The 21,351-nt window shown below is 42.1% G+C and overlaps 1 protein-coding gene across 2 annotated transcripts in view; it reads right to left on the bottom strand.

Annotated features, from left to right (window-relative positions):
• Window positions 1-21,351, bottom strand: part of TNFAIP8 (TNF alpha induced protein 8) — an 85,746-nt gene that overhangs the window by 32,337 nt on the left and 32,058 nt on the right. The window contains exon 1 of one of the 2 annotated variants that reach the window (XM_054987475.1): window positions 7,445-7,537. The exons of the other annotated variant lie outside the window; for it this stretch is intronic. Within the exon in view, the coding sequence (XP_054843450.1) occupies window positions 7,445-7,475 (31 nt within the window). The 5' untranslated portion in view covers window positions 7,476-7,537. Of the gene's footprint in view, window positions 1-7,444; window positions 7,538-21,351 lie in introns of those variants that run through there. 2 annotated transcript variants of the gene reach the window in all.

Below are 21,351 nucleotides of genomic sequence, written 5' to 3'. Positions count from 1 at the left end.
ATCTCCCGGAATTACAACTGGTCTCCAGGCCACCGAGACCAGTTCACCTGGAGAAAATGGCTACTTTGGGGAGTGGACTCTATGGAATTATGCCATGCCAAGATCCTTTCCCTCCCCAAACCCCTGTTTCTCCAGGTTTCACCCCCTAGATCTCCAGGAATTTCCCAACTTGGAGCTGGCAACCCTAGAGAGAGCATAGCATTACCACCACCATAAGCACACAGAGATCTGAACAAAATTGTTAGTGTCTTCACAATGAACCATGCTACCTTGTTAGCAACTTCAGAGTTCTAAAGCTGCAATCCTCAGAACACTTCCCTAGAAGTAAGCCCCAATAAATAAAATATTATTTACTTCTGAGTAAATCTGCTTAGGCTTGCTCCCCAACAGTCTTATCCTAAGCAGTTATACATTTCAAATAGCACTGACTTCAATGAACTTTAAAAGATGCTACTCTGCTTAGGATGGAACCATGAATGACTTAGGTTGATTTTATTGCTCTGTACTTCTCTTCCTGGTCAGTCTTAAAGAGAATAGTTAGTACCTAATGTTCCACGCACCGTACAGGAACTGAACCACAAATACTGCAGTTCAGTTCAAGAGATCCCAGCGAAATGGCCTTCCAATCTCACTTTTTATGTAGATTGGCATCTGGGTCATGAAGGTTTTCCCTGTTAGAACAGAATACACAGCTACATTTCCATTTTCTTCTTTTTAAGAAACACATATTATAATATACACTGCTTTTATGTGGTGAAGATTCTCCATCTGACATTCACTGCCACTGTGAATGCACAGGTGATGTGTGCTCCTTCCATCAGCTGCCATTTTCAGAGTGTTTTTCTCCACGGTGGCAGAGTAGGGGCTTATGCTCCCCCAAACAGTGCCCTAGTTGAGAAGCAAAGGTAGAAATAAGCATCCATGTAGAAGCAACGATAGACTAATTCTGGATCTCCGTATCTTATAGTATGTGTTTGATTAAAATGGAGCTCAATTGCTGCTAGTCAGCTCAAAAGCTCAATGCTGTAACTTTTGCAAAGTCTGCTCAAGAGTTCTTATAAAAATAAGAATAGGAGGGTGGCTGTTTTGGCATTTAAGACACAGTGGAGTGGGGGCAAGAGCCCTTCAGCCTGCTGCAGTATGGGCCCAATCAAGGTCAGGCCCTCACGGCCCTTTTAAATCACTTTCAACTGGCAGTGCTGGCCCAATCAAGATACTGCCTACAAGATATTATATGCTTGGTTTTGCAGTTCTCAAAACTGAATTTGTGTCAGCTCAGCAGAGATCACATGCCTCTTCTTCACAGCAAAAATGTTATAACATGAACAGAGTTGAGAAAAAGACCTTAATCCTATTGTTCTACAAACCTATGAAGACAGAATCAACCCCTCCAGTGCTAAGTTTCAAGAAGTTCAGTGAATAGAAACAATATTTTTCTGATTGTTTGGAGTGGAATAGATCTGCACAAGAAGAAACTAAGTGTGAGGAGGGAGGGGCAAGCAGTACAAAATGAAAGTGAAACTTTTTGAGCACAATACTGCACAAGTCTTTGGATCTTTTGTGTGTATGACCTGAGGTTTATCACATTCTTTCCTTGGAGGAAAAAACCTATAATGGCAGCAGGCTGTAAAAGAGACCCAGTTTGGGAATACCTATCGGTAAGGCAGGCATCTACTTGCATATTAAAGTTATACCAGCAAGAATTAGTCTTTATGTAGAAAACTATGATTTAAATCAAGCCTTACTGACTAGTGATTTAAATCGTGATTTAAATCGTGATTTAAATCAGTTTGATTTAAATCAAATCCACCCTGGATGCATCTGTGGTTCTCGAAAGCTTACGCTACAGTAAAGTTGGTTTGTCTTAAAGGTGCTACTGGACTCTTTCCTATTTTGTTACTACAGACTAACATGGCTGACTCCTCTGGATTAGAGCAGTTTCTGTCTTTTGATTATAGCAACCCCACGTGATATCCCTATTATAATAACTGAGTTTGGAATTTTGTTTTGAAAAAAACTTCAAAATCAAAGACACAAACTGCCACTTTATCTTTATAGCATACTACATCTTCAGTTTAATGGCTTGGAAGAGGATATTCAATCCCTGACTATATTTATTTGGGTAATTTTTAATAATGTTCTCTGTACCAAAGATACTACTCATGTTTTCCTGGAAAACCAACTGAATGTAATAGAGTAAATGTGCATTTATGGTAGAGTGATTAGAGTGTCAAATTAGAATCAGGGAGACCCAGGTTCAAATCTGTCATGCAAGCTTGCTAGATGACCTTGGGCTTGTCCCACACATTCAGCCTAATCTACTTCACAGGACTGGTGTAAAGATAAAATGGAGGAGAGGAGAACAATGTAAGCCAAAGTAGTGCTGTTCTGACAAAGGGGGCAGAAATGGATAGCACCAGGTGAGGAGTGGGACTTCATTGGAGTCCCTAGCCCCTCACAAAATAATATACCATAAAAAGAGCAGCCATAAGTAATACTAAGCTCAATTAAAGTTAAAATAAAGCCCCCCCCACTACACCAATCTTCCTCTCGCCATGCCTACATCGCCATGGAGCAGTTTAGGATAGTCACAGCTCACCTAACCATTACCATGAACTCCACCTCGGACATCTGTTTCTTAGAAAATAAGGCATTTGGCTGCATTCTCTGGTTTTGTGCACATTGGGAACATGCACAGGGAGACTCTGGTGATGGGAACTGCAGAGAAAGGGCACTTTGCACATAAGGAGAGCAGTTTGTACAAATAGCCAAGGATGAGAATACTGTTTCAGAATATTGTTAACATTCCTTTGCTTGGAACCCTTAAAGGTAACCTCAGGATACAAACACCAAACTTCATCATGGGTTCCTCCATTTGGGATACAAAGATGCTGCATTCCAGACAGGTAGACAAGGGAGGAAGATTTGTTGTCTCAAACTTGAGTTGCTGCAAATCGCACCCCCCCCCCCCCCAATGCATCATGTACTTACTGGGTATTGATTCAGCATCCCTTCCTCCCTCAGCAGTGCCTCCCACATGGGACACAGTTCAGACCCACTGAAAACGTGCTAGCATGGAGTCCAACCATTGTTCTTTCAGGCTGAACACTCCTGATCCCTCTTTCCTTGCAGGATCAGAACCCCATGGGGTGACCCAAACAACAGAGTTCAAACACAACACAACAGGTGAGCATGTACTGGCCTAATGATTGTGCCATGACTCACAATAAGTAAAACCCACTGTGTAGAAGCCTATAAGGGGTGGAAGGAGCTATCTGTACCAGGAGAACCCTTGGTACAGCCACTCATTCAAATCTGTAGCTCACACCATGCACAGAGTACTTGAGTGCACTTTCTGTTTGCTGGGATTGCTGAAAACAACTAATTGCTGTCCTTTTATTTCTTTTGCTCTTTCCTGGAAATCATCCAACATAGAATCCAAGAAAGAACCCATTCAGGACAATGCAAACAACCTGCTGACTAATGACGGCTAAGACCTCTTTGCGTCTAAGTGCACTGCTGCGTGGTTGCTTGCCTGTACTCTTGTTCTAAACCGGTGGTCTGGTCGTCAACTAAAATCAAAGCCCACTGAGTTATGACCTCACTGCTATCATGACCATGGGAAGCAGACCAGATAAACTGGGTTCAGGAAACACAAGCCATGCACCAGGTGGTATATTATACTGAGGAACAAGTCCGGGGTTAGTACCAGGGAAGAATATTCTTTCCCAACAAATAGTATGCATGCAAACAGAAGTTTAGGAGGCATGGCACCTTTGCTCTATACATAGCAGATTGTTTCAAAAGGCAGCCAAAAACTATAGCTGTATAGGGGCTCATGAGTCATCAAGTAGGGGCTTTGGAACCTGCATGAAGGTCCCAACTGCTGGTTTAAGAGACAGCTGTTCTGAACTGCTTCCTGTACCATTTCAAGCTACTTAACAGTTGTGGGATCACAATGGGCATGTGGTAATAGGGACGGTTCAATCTGCAATTCAACTGGCTTCTAGTGTCTGGGACCCCTTCAGGGGTTGTACTGTAGCTAACCATATGCAGGACCTGAACCAGGGACTTCAAGGCATCTTAAACCAGTGCTGTTTCAGAGCACTATGCCTTTCTCTTCAATCTCTCCTGCCCAGTGGTACTGAAAAAACCTGCTCCTCAAGGAATTATTTCTCTTGTGTTGGTGAAGCCATGTGCTTTCCTCTTCCAAAGGAGGTGTTTGAGTAATATGGTTGACTCCACCTTGAGTCCCAGTGAGAAATGCAGGCTATAAATAACATATATAATTTTTAAAAAAGTGGCCATGCTTCCTTTCACATGTTCTGTTTGTCAAAAGGGTATGTTTTTAAAAAATGGAATAATTAGCCTCATTTGTGGAGCTCATTTGTGGAACTACCACAAGAGTGTGGTAGTTACAGGATGTGACAATTGTCACTACAGCAGAAGATGCTGTGTCACCACTGTTCCTTCTTTTGTTCCATAGGTGGCAAGTTGACACTAGGGAGGCATGCGGGCATTGAGAGATAGCCGACTGCTTCCATATGCTGCTCTATAATTGATTTTTATGGGCAGTTTTACTATGGACTCCAGTAACTTGGAATATTCTCTGCTCCTTCATGTAGGGTTGGGGGCGGGGGAAGTTCACCTATAAGCTTTATCATCCTTGGAGTAAGACCGAGCTGCTTTAAAGTATGAGATAGTTATATCACTATCAAGCATCTTGTTCACTATAAATATCAATAAGGCAGAGTATTGTAATGAAATATTGGCCAGTGAAAATACTGGAGACAACTGAGATCCATCTAGCATTGTTTCCTTTCAACATTTGAGTTATAGTAAGAAGACATTCTCCATAAATCATTATAGGAAATTAGGGGGGAATGTACATTCACTCCCCCCAAGAGGTCTCTGTAGTAGCTTTTCCACAATAACTTGAAAGCTGCTTACCATCTTTTAGTTTGAGAGACAGTATTCATACAATTACACTTTTGTAAGATCTGATCTTTGCGTTACAACTAAATTAGGTAAGAACTTCCTACTAGTTGTGCAATTGAGACAGAAGGAAAATTGCAACACTGCATAATAAGTAGGGACACACATGATCAGATTTAGAACTGGCTGCAATCCTCCGCAGAGGATCTAAGGCCATTGATTTCAATGGCTTTCACTGGAGTAACTCTTTTCAAGAACAAGTATGAAATGTTAAAAATCAGTGATAGTTTTTCAAAATAGTACAAAGATTGATGAAGACTGGCTTCACTCCTATTAGAAATTGATGTTGTATTAAGAAATGGCCTGATAAAATACTATCCAAATGTTAAGGAACCGCATAGCTGCTTTCAGTCAGCTAAAAGAATATTTTTCAATTGCCTGCATATGCATGTGCTTTTGTATCAGTTGCCCAATTACTTAGAAATACCTACCAAGTGAAGTATAAATATATCTATGCTAATCAACAACTAATAAATGACCCGAAGGGCAGTTTTCATACATGTACCCTCACCTGCCTCCAAATGCCAACCCATACTGAAGAGTTTGTTATTAACCTGCAAATGTTGGGAATATTTTTCTTTATATATATAAAAGGTTTTCCCATTCACAAGTTATATTTTAAGGATTAAAATTTAACTGTGCTGTATATTTGTCTGGTGCTATAAACAGTTTGTGGAGTAGAAGTTAAATTGATGCAAAATATAACAAAGCACATTTATATTGATCTAGAAGTCAATATACTGTGGTTTACAAATCAATTACCAGGTTCCAGTGTAATACCACCTCGGTAGCATCACAATATTGTATTTTGGCATCTGTTATTACAGGATACATTAACAATATTCATCTAGGAAACACAGGAGCGATCAAAACACAAGCACCAAAGCTGTTCAGAAATTAAATAGCCAAATGAGGATTTGAAATCAGGTCTTCCCAACTATAGACCCAGCATCCTAGCTGGCTTAAAAAAAGAGAGTATGCAATCTTTACAATATTATAGCATAACTATAAACCCAGATGCAACATAAATGATTTTAACAGGTACTAAAATGTGCATTTTTATTATCCTCCTTCAAAAGAAAACCATTCATCTTGCCCTCATTCATAAATCAATAGTTAGAACTGTCTCTACTACAGGGTCTTACACAATATATAAGTGTACATTGGCATCCCAAGATCTTCAGTAGGACGATTCCTGTCAAGTCAATGATCCCTGCTGCTATATTAATTGTAATAGATTGTCTTAAACAACAGATTTTGCATGTCAACTTGTTCACATTTAAGAAGTGTTTCCCATAAGTCATCATGTCCTGGCATGCATGCTGCTTACTCATCTACAATAGAAAAGGGGTTGGAATGTGCATGCTGCCAGAGGAATGCTGCACTCAGGAGTTGCTTGCCATAGGAGAAAGGTTCAGTATAACCAACAATGGTTTGTGGGGCTTGGATCACATTTGTCTCTGTCTGAAAAGGAAAGGGGAGCATGTGGAAGCCTTCAGCATCACACTAGTAACAGCAATGTCCATACATGGATTTTACAAGCGTTTATTAAGACCGTGTTTTGAAGGCTCCAACTCAGAAAAGGAGGATTAAATCCATACTAGAAACATTCAGATAGTTGGGATGCAGACACAATCAGCAGGTGAATGATGCTTTCTGCAATGGTGTAAGACATTTTGTGTTTTTCTACTAGACTGCTAATATAAGTAGTTTAGTTTGTTATTATCTCCTTTAAACTTCTATTAACTTGGCTTCTTAAAGTCAGGAAATTTCAGCCATTTAAAAATATCCACATTTGCTATACTTTTTCCTACCTCTTTTTTCTATACTTTTGATTCAAATGGCCTTTTTATTAAAATTTCAGACAATAGCCCTCTCCCAAATTTGCACTAATAAATAATCACATTTTCTTCGAGTGTTTCCAACTTCCACATGTTCTTCACAACAGGAGAAGAACTTAAACAGTTGCCTCCTTTGACAATCTTCACTTAAGCTGTATCAAGCAATATGAACTCCCACTGGAAAAAAAGTTGCTAACACCAAAAAGCTCTTTCCTAAAATAACGATCTTACAGTTCTCTGTATTACACAACTTCCTTTTACAAAGGAACTGAGCATCTAATTTTTTTATGTATGCCTTCCCCTTTCAAGCCATTATTGCTTGTGAACAAGAAAATGGTTCATACTACTAATACTTTGTAAGATATTTAGTTACTGCACAAAGCAACAAAACCTCCTTGGTATCAATCCTTTTGCTGCTGAATTTTCAGTGAAATCTGAACAGCAATCTTTGGATGCCTCTGCTTTCTCCCCTCCCCTAGGAACAGTTCAGAATCAAAAGTGAACACAAACTTCTATTCATCATCTCATGTTGCTGCTAGGAACTACTGTGAAAGTAGTGCTAACTTTTTTGCAAATGCAAAGGTCTTTAAAAATGTCTCAAGTCATACCTTCTTTAGATTCGTCTGCTTCGGAGTTCATGGTATCAGACTAAATCTCTGGAGATTACAGCTGACGTGCACGTCTGAGAAGAAGCAAGTCAACTTCTCAAAAAAAAAAAGAGAAAGAGGGGGTTGGGACTGTAAGAGGAAAAGTCTGGTGAAATCAACGAATCGTAGTTCAGCTGTGCTAAAAGATTCCACCCCTTTCAGAACGGCATCTAAGCAACTATGGGGAAGGAACACCTTTAGAGGCACCCATTTCATTTGGCAGATATGCTCTTATTTTAGCCTTGGAAATGGTAGAATTTTACTTGTTACAGCCTGTTGAGAGCAGAGAACTCAAAATGAAAAGCAGTTCAGGCTGAAGGCAGCAGTAAAAAGTTACAAGGTTTTAACAACTCATTAGGATGCTGGCAAGCAGTATGGGCCCATCTCATCTTGCTTGACATATTTTAAACCTAAAAATAGTATTTTCCAGTTACTAGAAGTTAGCTTTGTAGCAACTGAGAACAGACTGATTTATACAGAAGAAAAACATAAAATAATTCAAGGGGTAGGGGAAGCAGAGGATGTAAACAAATTATATACAGCTTTTATCAGTAATATTCTTTGTATTCTTTACTAGCATGTGAAATAAAGTAATTTTTATTTCTATTATCTGCATCTTGAACATTTAATGCCTACATCACTAACTATTAAGCTCAAGTTTTACTGTTGCCTGCTTCCATGAGTGTAACAGACAAGACTGTGTATAAATACTTTAAATAAATAAATATGAAATCTCAGCTACAGTGACTAACAGTGAAATCCTAAGCAGAGTTACTCCAGTCTAAGCCTATCTTAGACTAGTTTAGGATTTCACTGTTAGATCTGTACCAGCCTATTCTTATGTTAATACTTCAAAGTAGTTGTACTCTTGGATGAACAATGAGATTTTTTTTCTAACCAACCATGACGTAAGTATATTGTTCCAACATTCACAGTTGTTGAAGACTGGAATCAGGACTGTAATACTGGGTTTCCTCCAACAGCAAGCAACACCATTACCACCTTGCAAACCCAGGCCTTTTAAAACATGTGTCAATAGGTTTTGTGAAAGACTTACATGAAACTGATTACAATGCTCTAGGATCCATCCAAAACTTTGAGCGATTCCTAGAGGTTCCTCAGTGTGGTGACATTACTTCTAGTTATACAGGCAGAAATGACTTTACGGCATCACAGACTATCATTTCGCCCTGCCACCCCATCAGAACAACAACAGGGAATGAAGATCAAGGGCAGAAACCTATTCCAGAAGAGTAGCCATGGTGCATACAGTAGCTGCATACTTCTTATGCAGCATTTGTCATAGTGGACTACTATGGAGTAGTGGACTACTATTAAGTATGATCAATGGCCAGACTCTGAATAAGGCAGCTTCATGTGTTAGCATAGTCACCGAGCAATTCTTTTGCAAAGGAAGGATGGAGGTATTTCTTTTGATTCAACTTCCTGTGGAAGCTATTTTGGATTTGGCTTCACCTTCTGTGACAACCATTTTGGGATGGTGCTTCCCCTGCCCCCCCCCCCCCGCAATTCCAAAGGCGTTCACAGGCTTGAAAAGGTTGGGGACCACTCCCCCTGCATTACTCCCACTGTGTTGCAAATCCAATTGTGCGGCAAGCCCACCTGGTAGGGGCCACCAACTGTCCCTTCTCTGGGTCTTCAGTTGCTAATGAACAACTGTTTTAAGGATGGGGGAAGTAAACTGTCTGTAAACAAAGACTTGTAGAACCTACTAAAGCATGCAGGGTGCTCCAGGGTTATATCTCCCATCTTAAAACAGATACATTAGCTGCCAGATTGTATCCGAGTCCAATTCAAGGTGCTGATTATGGCCCTTAACACCTTTCACTGCCACGAAAAGCATATTTAAAAAACTATTTCCTCCCATATGTTCCCATATGCTAGCTATGGTCCTCAAGATGCCAACCAGTGGCTGTTCCCCCTATGAAGGTAGCCCACCTGCATCAACCACAGCCTGTTCCTTTACTATTGTTTGCCTTTGCTCTGTGGAGCAGGATAACTGGGAAGCTGAGGGGCTGCCATCTTTAGAAACTTTCAAGAAGCGCTGTAAGGCCACCTTACTTGGTTTTTAATGGGATATAATCTGCAGACATCTTTTGGAAATTAGTGAAATTACTTAAGGTTTTATCGGTTTTAAACTATGGTGGTTTCCATTATAATTTGAAAAACACAAGGAAATGTGGGATATAAGTAAATAAATCCAGCTATAACAATGATTGTTGTTTGATGTATCTTTGATCCAACATTTCCATTAAGTCTTCAGCTTCTTATGTCTTATAATGGATATTAAGGTACCATACTGTACCATGTTTTCCAGCTTTGTTTTTGACTTTGGAAATCAGCCTACTACTGTCACTTATTATTGTCTGGGTCTTTTTTCATCAGAATAATTTCTTTGTGAAGAACACAGGATTCAACACGTTAGTTGTGTTAACCATTCACTGTTATAGGATTAACAGACCCACTTCTCTCAAATGTACCTTTCCTTTCGTTCAAATTCCTACTTGCCTTGGGGAACCTTTTTAGATTTACACTCTACTACAGTCAACTCTGTTACTGCTAGGAGCTGAAAGATGTCTCCAAGAACATGTTCCATTTCATGCCTTCTGACTGTATCTGGTTGTTTAAAGGCTTTGGAAAGAGGTTCTTTGACAATCTGAATTTGTAGGTGCCATTTTTCAGGCTGTTTCCATTGCTAAGCTATATTCGTGAAAAACAAAGGTGGCTTTCAAAATACTTGTATCACATTTCTGCAATCGATTGACTGCTACACAAGGCTGATTTACAACAGCGTTCTGATTTGCCTGCACTTTAGAATATTTGTGTCATTCCAACAAATCCCTCAAAGCCTTTACATTTTGAAAGTCCATTATATTGGCAGCGACATTCGCTATAACACACTTAACACAGTATTCCTGCTTAACACAGGATCAAAAGCCAACTTCATAAGAACATAAGAACATAAGCAAAGCCATGTTGGATCAGGCCAGTGGCCCATCCAGTCCAACATTCTGTCACACACAGTGGCTAGAAATCCAGTGCCATCTAAAGGACTGTCAGTGAGGCCAGGACACCAGAAGCCCTCCCACTGCCTTCCTTCCAGCACCAAGACAACAGAGCACCACCTCCCCACAAAGAGAATACCATCTATCTCCTGTGGCTAATAGCCACTGATGGACCTCTGCTCCATATATTTGTCCAGTCCCCTCTTGAAGCTGGCAATGCTTGTAGCTGCCACCACCTCCTGTGGCAACAAATTCCATGTGTTTATCACCCTTTGTGTAAAGTAGTATTTTCTTCTATCTGTTCTAACCCGACTGCTCAATAATTTCATAGAGTGCCCACGAGTTCTTGTATTGTGAGAAAGGGAGAAAAACACATCTTTCTCTACCTTCTCTAACCCGTGCATTATCTTGTAAACCTCTATCATGTCTCCCCTCAGTCGTCTTTTCTCCAGGCTAAAGAGCCCCAAGCGCCTCAATCTTTCCTCATAGGGAAAGTGTTCCAACCCTTTAATCATTTTAGTTGCCCTTCTCTGTACTTTTTCCAGTGCTATGATATCTTTTTTAAGGTGTGGCGACCAGAACTGTACACAGTACTCCAAATGAGGCCTCACCATCGATTTATACAGAGGCATTATGATTTGTTTTCAATCCCTTTCCTAATAACCCCTAGCATAGCATTAGCTTTTTTTATGGCAGTCGCACACTGTGCTGACGTTTTTAGTGAGTTATCTATCATGACTCCAAGATCTCTCTCTTGGTCAGTCTCCGCCAGTTCAGACCACATCAACTTGTATTTATATTTTGGATTTTTGGTTCCAATGTGCATTACTTTGCACTTGGCTACATTGAACCTCATTTGCCACATGGATGCCCACTCTTCTAGCCTCGACAGATCCCTTTGGAGTGCCTCACAATCCTCTCTGGCTTTCACCACCCTGAACAATTTCGTGTCATCTGCAAATTTAGCCACTTCACTGCTTAATCCCAATTCCAAATCATTAATAAACAAGTTAAAAAGCATTGGACCCAATACCGACCTCTGTGGCACCCCACTGCTCACCACCCTCCACTGTGAGAAGTGCCCGTTTATACTCACTCTCTGTTTCCTATTAATTAGCCAGTTTTCGATCCACAAGAGGACTTGGCCCTTTATCCCATAGCTACTGAGCTTACTTAGGAGCCTTTGATGAGGAACTTTGTCAAAAGCTTTCTGGAAGTCAAGATAAACAATATCTATCGGGTCTCCCTTGTCCACTTGTTTGTTCACTCCCTCAAAGAACTCTAACAGATTGGTGAGACAAGATCTTCCCTTACAGAACCCATGCTGAGTTTTCCTCATCAGCTTTTGGTCATCAATGTGCCCACTAATTTTATTTTTGATAATAGTTTCCACCAACTTACCCGGTATTGACGTCAGGCTGACTGGCCTGTAATTTCCCGGATCTCCCCTGGAACCTTTTTTAAAGATGGGGACAACATTAACTACCTTCCAGTCCTCAGGAACAGATGCAGAGTTTAATGACAGATTACATATTTTTGTGAGGAGATCTACAAGTTCACACTTGAGTTCTTTCAGAACTCTTGGATGTATGCCATCTGGGCCCGGTGATTTATCAGTTTTTAAATTATCTAGCAGTCGCATAACCTCCTCTCTCGTCACCTCAATGTGACTCAGGTCTTTCAAAACCCCTCCCAAAGTCAGTGCTTCCGGAGTGGGCATGCACTTCTTATCTTCCACAGTGAAGACAGAAGCAAAGAACGCATTCAGCTTCTCGGCCATTTCCCTATCACCCTTTAGTAATCCTTTTACGCCTTGGTCATCCAAGGGCCCCACTGCCTCCCTAGCTGGTTTCCTACTTCTAATATATTTAAAGAATTGTTTATTGTTTTTCTTTATGTTCTTTGCAATATGCTCCTCATATTCCCTTTTTGCCTGTCTGATCACAGACTTGCACTTTTTTTGGCACAGCTTTTGCTCCTTTTTATCAACCTCACTCCGACTAGTTTTCCACTGCCTAAAAGAATCCTTTTTACCTTTTACAGCTTCTATTACATTGCTTGTTAACCATGCTGGCCTTTTCCTAAACCTATTTGTGCCTTTCCTAACCAGCGGTATATATTTAATTTGAGCTTCCAGGATTGTAGTTTTAAATAGTCTCCAAGATTCCCCAAGTGTTTTGACCTTTTTTACTTTCCCTTTCAGTTTCTTCTTCACGTACCCCCTCATCTCAGAAAAGTTACCCCTTTTGAAGTTAAACATGGCTGTGTTGGTCTTATTAGGCAATTTCCTATTTATACATATGTTGTACTCAATAACATTATGGTCACTGTTCCCAAGTGGTGCAATCACATTTACATCTCTCACCAGGTCTTCAGCATTACTGAGGACCAAATCCAGGATCACCTCTCCCCTAGTAGGTTCTGTAACCATCTGTTCCATAGCACAGTCATTGAGACAGTCTAGAAACTCACTTTCTCTCCCCCGATTCGAACACCCATTGGCCCAGTCAATGTGTGGGTAGTTAAAATCACCCATTACAACACAGTTTTTTTTGTTTAGCAGCCATCTTTAATCCTGTCATCATTTTATAATCCTCCTCTGTTTTCTGATCTGGAGGGCGATAACAAACTCCCACAGTTAAGTTTCCATTTGGGCCCGTAATTTCAACCCATAGCATTTCCAGAAGCGAATCTAATTCAGTTACCTTCTCAATCTTACTGGAATGTATACCTTCTCTGACATATAGAGCCACCCCACCACCAACCCTTCCCTCCCTATCCTTCCGATATAATTTATATCCAGGAATCACCGTGTCCCACTGATTTTCCTCATCCCACCAAGTTTCTGATATGCCCACAATGTCTATGGATTCGCCCAACACTAAACATTCCAGCTCCCCAATTTTACCTCGGACACTTCTAGCATTTGTATATAAACACCTGTAACTTCCCCGGCACACTTTGCCTTGAGACGTAGTTAGGTCATCTGCACTGTTTGTCTCCATCTCAGTTGACAACTCTAATCTATCTCCCTGTAGAAGTGTTATACCTAGCCCTTCATCTCTCTGAGATGAACCATCCTGAACCAGAGACACTTTATTTCTTGTCGGCTTTCCCCTAGCATTTAGTTTAAAAACTGCTCTGCCACCTTTTTGATTTTAAGTGCCAGCAGCCGGGTTCCTTCTCGGGACAAGTGGACAACTTCAAACTATGGTTTCAGATTATGGGGATTACAATAATCCTGATTATCCCTTATCACTGTAAACATTGCTGCTAAACTAACAGCCATTATAAAAATCTATAGTGTATTTTGAGGGGGGTGGAATCATGCTCTAAGAGGCAGGAGGAGGAGAAGCAGGAAACCTGGCAGCCCACCCGTGATTGTTTAAGCAGCCATTCACTCTGGAAGGTTTATTAATAAAAAAATAAATATAAGACTAGCAGAACTGGAAAATTAAGTCATCTCATAAAAATGTACTTTATGCCCCACAAGACGTCGTCACCTACAGTATCAGATTTCTCAAGTTAAATATTTACACTATTTCTGAACTTAGCTACCTTTTTGAACAGATAGACTTGAGGAAAAGGCTAGAGGGAAAGACCCAGTGTGGTTTTGCCAATATAAAACTTCATGACACAGCTGGTGCATTTCTTGTATCCTAAATTGTACTACATTTCAATCATACGATACAATCACGGTGGAAAACCTAACGTTGATAAGCACCATTCCTTAATGTTCTTCAAGACTTTATCATAGAATATGCTGTCCACAAACATGTCCATTTTGGAATCATTTGCAGTACAAATCCTAAACAGTGCAATCCTCAACTCTTCTGAGCCCATTGACTTCAGTTGGGTCCTATGTTGCCACGGAAATTCAATTTAGATTTTACTCATAAACAAACAAAAAATGTAATATCCCATCACTACTATTTCTACAAATAAGTTTAACATGCATTTGATGAACAGAGCTGTGGTTCTCGAAAACTTATGCCTCAATAAAGTTGGTTAGTCTTAAAGGTGCTACTGGACTTTTTACTATTTTGCAAACCAGTTTAAAACATATTTAAATTGGTTGTTCTTTTGTGCCTTCACAACAGAGTTGCCTAAGGAGTTTCATCCTAATTACTTTCTCACATCTGTGTATTTTGTCCACCTTTTATCATCTAGTAAGTTAAGGCTGTGATTTTCCCAACCTTTTTTTCCTAAGATGGGTAATGCAATAGGCATGTTTACAGTCTACTGTAATGTTCATACCATACAGACTGGGACTCTTAACATGGTATCATTTTTAATTCTGCCTTCAGGACCGCCAACTTCAAACACAACTCAGATTCTTTCAAATGGACATGAAACATAAGACTGTCTTCTGAACATGACCAACCTTCATTCTACTGTTTCAGTCTTCAAAGCAGAGACTCCACTGCAGTGTATCTTGCCTCTTCCTTTCTCTTTGCTATCCAATACAGTTGATTTAGACATTGGTAGAAATAGCCTAATACAGTACAGCATAATAGCACAGCAGCCATTGACAAATCATCCCCTTTAGCTACTACAGATGCCAACTTCATAGCTATGAGCAGAGCTCACTTTGAGGGGGAATGGGAGGAACGCAGTTCCGGTAGTTCTCTAAGGAGATCACATGTCAGGTGGCCCGCCCGCCTGATTTTTGGTCATTTGGGGCCCGTTTTGGCCTGGATCGGTCCCAAAACAGCGAGGAACAGGCCTCTGATGGGTGGTGGATCACTCTCCTGCTCAGCAACGGCCCAATTCTGACCATTTTGGACCCCTTTTCAGCCATTTTCAGCCCCTTTTGACATTTTGGGACCAACTTCGGCCCTGAATGGCCAGGATTGGGTCCAAAACAGCTAGGATAGGTGATGTCAGGGGGTATAGCATATGCAAACCAGTTATGCTAATGACACACTTCTGGTGATGTCAAGGTGTGTTGCATATGCTAATGAGTTATGCTAATGAGTTCCTGCAGCTCTTTTTCTACAAAATGACCCCTGGCTATGAGGATGGTTCAATAATCTGTGTAGTAGGAGTTCTACAGGCAACACTGTGGACCCTGAAGGACTCAAAGAAGACCCTTGGTAATTAAGACATTAACACAAGCCACTTTTAAAGGATGAATTAATTACAGAAGGAAACACTGTGTGGTAACAGAGGTAATAGATCACAACCCACAACAGTAGGGACTAGCAACTTAACATAGGTACTGGAAAGTACAACACACAATTATGGTAGAAATTAGCAAACACTTTTATGAATAATATTTATCACAGAAGGCCAACAGCCTACTACTTTTCAATTCCAAAAAACACAAGGAATGCACAACAATAAACCAACACTTATTGTTGTGCATTCCTTGAGTTTTTTGGAATTGAAAAGTAGTAGGCTATTGGCCTTTTGTGATATTATTCATAAAAGTGTTTGGTAATTTCTACCATAATTGTGTGTTGTACTTTCCAGTACCTATGTTAAGTTGCTAGTCCCTACTGTTGTGGGTTGTGATCTATTACTGTTAAAGGATGGTTTATTCAAGTCAAAGATGAATTCCCAGGTAGCTCCTAGACATTGATCTGAAAAGAAAAAACTTAATTGGCTTCTATTTCTCACAGATGTAAAATAGGACATAATAAAATTGTGTCTGTAACCTGAAGATGAACTAGGTAAACTAAATTGGATATTAATACAGCATCATGGGAAACACCTAAGAGCCTAAGGGCTCTCCTTCATCCAGAGGAAACTTTCCCTCATAGAACAGAACCTTCCCCTTAATATATTAAGAAGTGCTTTTTAAACTCTCTTCCCACTTCAAAAGCTTTTCTTCCTTGTGAACTAGTAAGTCTATGCAGATCCCTGCACAATTCAATTGACTTGGGTCAGGATCTGGTTAAAAATGTGGGAACTATGCAAAAGAATTGTCTATCTCGATTTCATCCATAACAAAATTCACATACCAATAGGCAGCAATTCGGCCCCCACCCGGCCGGCAGCCAAGGGCTTGAGGCTGGGGGCCGCATTTGCCGCCACGGAGGATAAACGGCAGCGTTTCCCCCGCCTCTCAGGGTCACATGGGAAGGGGGTGGGGCTAAGTGCCTTAACAGGACAGCCCTGCCTTAAAAAAAAAAAAAGGTCTGATTTGCCTCCTACTTACTGGCAGTGGAGGCCATTTTGGTGGGGCTTTTACAGCTTCTGCTTTGCTGGGATGGCCATTTTGAGTGTGTCACCCTGTGGCCTGCTTAGCCTCCTAGCACTGGCAGCCATTTTATAGAGGCCTCTGCAGCTTACACAGTGTTTGGGCTGCCTTTTGGGGGGTATGGGTTACTACAGTACATTACATTACTGTACATTTCCATCGTGCCACTATTAAAAAAAAAAAAAGACTAGCAGCTCTGCTAAGGGCAAACAGCCACCCAATACGTATCCTGCAAAGCAGCCCTACCTGCATAGTTAACCTTTGAGGATGACGAAGTGGCCATAGGGAGTAAGGAAATACTGGGCTATCAGTGTCTATGGCTATGGTTTGTAAGGTGGCATTATTCAAAGGCTTGATGAAACAATACAGGTTGGTAAGATGCAGCTCTTTAGAAATATAATTCATCATTAATTTGTTATTTGGCTAAAATGACTTTCCTTCATAATGCATCTCTAAAGCAATGTGCGTTTTAAAAGAGTGACAGCTTCATTCTTAAATGACATAATGAGGGTACTAGAAAGACACAGAGTGTTCTTTGATTAGAAGTGACAATGCAAAATGATGTTCTGGTTATTCTCTCTTTCAGATAACTAGGTTGCAACTTGGCAGAAGTAGCAATCTAGGTAGCATGTTTAGCAATGTGGTTACTCAAGCTACAGTCAAAAGGAGTGATCCCTTTCCTCACATGCAGCAGCATTAATGGTTTGAATAGGTGATCTTACCAATAATAATAAGAGTATAGTAATAGTAATAATAATACTAATAACAACAATACTTGTTCTTGATATTATTATTAAGACAAAATAAATACATAACCATGCCACCCAAAGAGGAGTCTGCCCCTGCCAAAGGAAAACAACCAGCTAAGAGGCCTCCACCCACCTGGTCATCTTTAGACAAGGATGAAAGCGCTAGTCGCCAGGCTCTTTTGAGCGCATTGCGGCCTTGGAGCATGCAAAGCGTGGTAGGCCTGTTCAGCTGACGTCAGCTGCTGCTTTTCAGGCTGAGGTTCTTAAACGGCTTTCTGCCCTTGAGGGGCCTTCTGTTTCAACAGACACTGTGGTGGCTGAGAACCAAAACAAGGAGGACAGCGGGCAGTTTTGAACCTTCAAGTGGCGATACAGGATGGATGGCTGATGTTGAACCTCTGGCGGTGGCTGTGGACCCGGTGTGGGATGGTAAGTCTTCTCTTTCGCAGCAGGGTGATGGCTGGCTATGGGGACCCCAGTTTATGGGGCTGTGCCAGCTCTGCTTAAAATTGCACTGTAAGTTTCTTAACTATACAATCCTCTCTAAGTGGCCAGCATGTGCACTTGCTAGGCCAGCGCAGAGCTTTCTAACACAGTTCAGATCTCAACTGCATCTCCAGGCAACTCAAGAAGGAAAACGGCATGCTAGGCAGATAACCGAAGCAGTAGAGCTGAGCCTCAGATTAAATGAATTCAAGATCTGTGGATATTTGTATTCATGATCTGTGGATTGATTTTCCTTTGCTTTTTTTTTAATTGTATGTACTATTTGTAGGCTCTGCACATGGAGTTTTGCTGCCTTGCTTGATTTGGAGGATTACCAACGCATGCACACAACAACCTATATATGGACTGAACCAGCATATATGGACTGAACCAGCACGAATTGTATGGTTTACTGTAGGGTCCCATGCGATTGTTCTATGCATTCTACATTTGAAACATTCTTAAATATTGCAGAATATATAAATTGGCATTTTGCATTTTGAATTGTGTGTATCACGAAATTGTTTTCTATTGATTTTGCAATCTTCCCTTTGTCTTTGGTTATATTTAGCAGGAAGCTGCTTTCTAAGCCCGTGGCTGCCCACCCTGAGCCATGATGAGCAGCAGGAATGGGGAAAAGCCTGTGCAAGCACCTGCTGGCCAGGGCTGGCACCACGCTGCTTTCCAAGCCCGTGGCCACCCACTCTGAGCCGCAACGAGCAACAGGTGTGGGGGGAAAGGCTGTGTGGGGGTCTGCTGGACACGGCCGGTGCCGCACTGCCTTCCAAGGCCACAGCCACCCACCCTGAGCCGTGACAAGTGGCCACTTGCTGGTTATTTGGTGGCATGAGCCAGGAAGGTGGCTGCCAGGCCGTCTCCTCATGCACCCCAGCCATGGCGGCTACATGAGTCCCCAGCTCAGCATGGTCTAGTTGAGCCATTTGCCTCAGCATTAATCATGCAGGCCAAGGCAGAGAGGGCACAAGAGCCTTGGCCTTTGGGACAGTGAACCTCATCCCGGCCACAGTGGAGGAGGAGTGGTGGAAGAAGCAGTGGCAGAGGGAAGGATGAACGGCCAGGTGGGCTGGGTGGAGAGCAGCATAGGGAGGGAGCCCACTTTTGCGTTTCCCACTGTGGAGGTGGGGAGGAAGGGGAACGCAAACAGGGAACACTCACCATCTGCCTGGGAAAATCAAGGCTGTGAAGCTCAGGACCTGTTTTTTTTTCTCCCCCACAGAGTTGCTAAAGTTCAGCGCTGGTGCTGGTGCTGAACTAGTGGGACTGCACATGGGGAAGGAAGGAGATGGGTGGGGACACCACTTGTGATCATTTTCAAGAGCTTCCGGAACACCGTTCGGGAGCGTTCCGGCTCGAAATAAGCCCTGTCTCTGCCCATCCCCTCTAAGTCAAAGAGACATTTCCTGAAATATCCAGGAAGATACCTTCTAGCATCTTAACAGAGCAATCCTAAGCTGAGTTTCTCCAGTCTAAACCCATTGACTTCAGTGCACTGTAAGTCTTCCAAATCTCTTTTTCCTGCTAGATGAACCCAGGGAGGCCATTAGCATTTCTAAAGCATTGCTGGGTGTGGCTGGAGAACAACTTAGTCTCCCTCCCTACTTGTTCTTTGCTAAGAGAAAGGAAACTTTTTTAAAATTTAAGGTAAAGGTTCAGTATAGTCTAAACCGGACCTTTGGACACTTACTGTGAAGGGTCCTTCTCCTCTGAGGAAAGGAGGTCATCTTGGGTGATTCCCACCATCCAATCAGGGAGGCAGGAACTAATTTTCTTCCTCTTCCTGTCTAGCGTGTGGGACACCCTCTCTTCAGTTCAGGTGACTCCACAAAGCAGTAACATTGAATTTATCATTCAGCAACTGTCAATAATGAGAGAAAAAACACCTGTTGCATTAATATGTACTGTAAATAAAGCATAACTCGGAGGAGGTAGAAGAATGAGGCAGCAGGGTAGAGGAGGACGAAGACCCGGGGAGGGCAAGATGTCCTCCTTTCCTCAGAGGAGAAGGACCCTTCATGGTAAGTGTCCAAAGGTCCGTTCTCCCTCTGAGGCGGAGGACATCTTGGGTGCTCCCAAAGCAGTTTCCAGTTTCTGGGTGGGATGTGGTCTTCGTCCATGATCATGCACTGCAGTACTTTTCCACTACAGTCGGTGTCCGCTGAATCATATAGATTTGATTTGTAACATCTTACCAAGGTCGAGACAGACAACCTTGTTGCTGCATTGCAGACTTCTTCTACAGAAGTGTTCCTGTGTAATGCTGCACTGGTAGTAGCACTCCTCAAAGAGTGAGCTGGTATTCCACAAGGAACCTCTACAAAGAGAGTTTTTAGGAGTTTCGATAGTGTATGTTTTGCTATTGGCACCTACCGCTGCCGAAGACATTTTCTTCCCCAAATTGAGGGGACATATATTTAAGAATAGTAAGTCTGACTTTCTGATTTGTCCGGAGCAGACAGGCCTTGAGCCTCCTTCTGACGTCTAGGTTGTGTCAGAGCTTCCCCCTAGTCTATTTAGGGTACAGGTAGAAATATGGTAGCCTTATTTATTTTATTTATTTATTCAATTTATATACCGCCCATCCCAGGGGCTCTGGGCGGTGAACAGTTAAAATTGATAAAAACAAAACTAAAATCAATATACAAATAATAAAACAAATTAACAAGGTGCAGTGGTGGGGAGAACCTTCCCCACCCCAAAGGTGGGAGGCCGACATGGCACCGCCCCCTTCAATCACCAAACGCCTGGCGGAACAGCTCTGTCTTACAGGCCCGGCGGAACGATAATATGTCCCGCTGGGCCCGGGTTTCCATTGACAGAGCGTTCCACCAGGCTGGGGCCAGGACTGAAAAAGCCCTGGCCCTGGTTGAAGCGAGGCGGGCTTCCTTAGGGCCGGGGACCACAAGTAAATATTTATTCGCTGATCGGAGCGATCTCCGGGGAACGTACAGGGAGAGGCGGTCCCGAAGATATGCCGGTCCCAACCCACTCAGGGCTTTAAAGGTAAGAACCAACACTTTGAACCTGATTCGGAATTCAACTGGAAGCCAGTGCAGCTGGCGCAGGACAGGTGTGATGTGTGACTGGTAAGGTATACCAGTCAGGACCCGTGCCGCCGCATTCTGGACCAGTTGTAGTTTCCGGATCAGGCCCAGGGGTAGCCCAGCGTAGAGTGAGTTACAGTAATCTAGCCTGGAGGTGACCGTTGCATGGATCACTGTAGCCAGGTCCTGGGGCGTCAGGTAGGGGGCAAGTTGCCTGATCTGACGAAGATGGAAAAATGCAGACTTGGCAACCGCCGTGACCTGGGCCTCCATCGATAGGGAGGCATCCAGGAGCACACCCAGACTCTTTACCACTGGCAAAGTTGCCAGTGGTGTCCCA

Source organism: Eublepharis macularius, chromosome 8 (genome assembly GCF_028583425.1).
Source record: "Eublepharis macularius isolate TG4126 chromosome 8, MPM_Emac_v1.0, whole genome shotgun sequence".
Lineage (NCBI taxonomy): Eukaryota > Metazoa > Chordata > Lepidosauria > Squamata > Eublepharidae > Eublepharis > Eublepharis macularius.
This window is presented reverse-complemented; position numbering and strand designations above follow the sequence as displayed.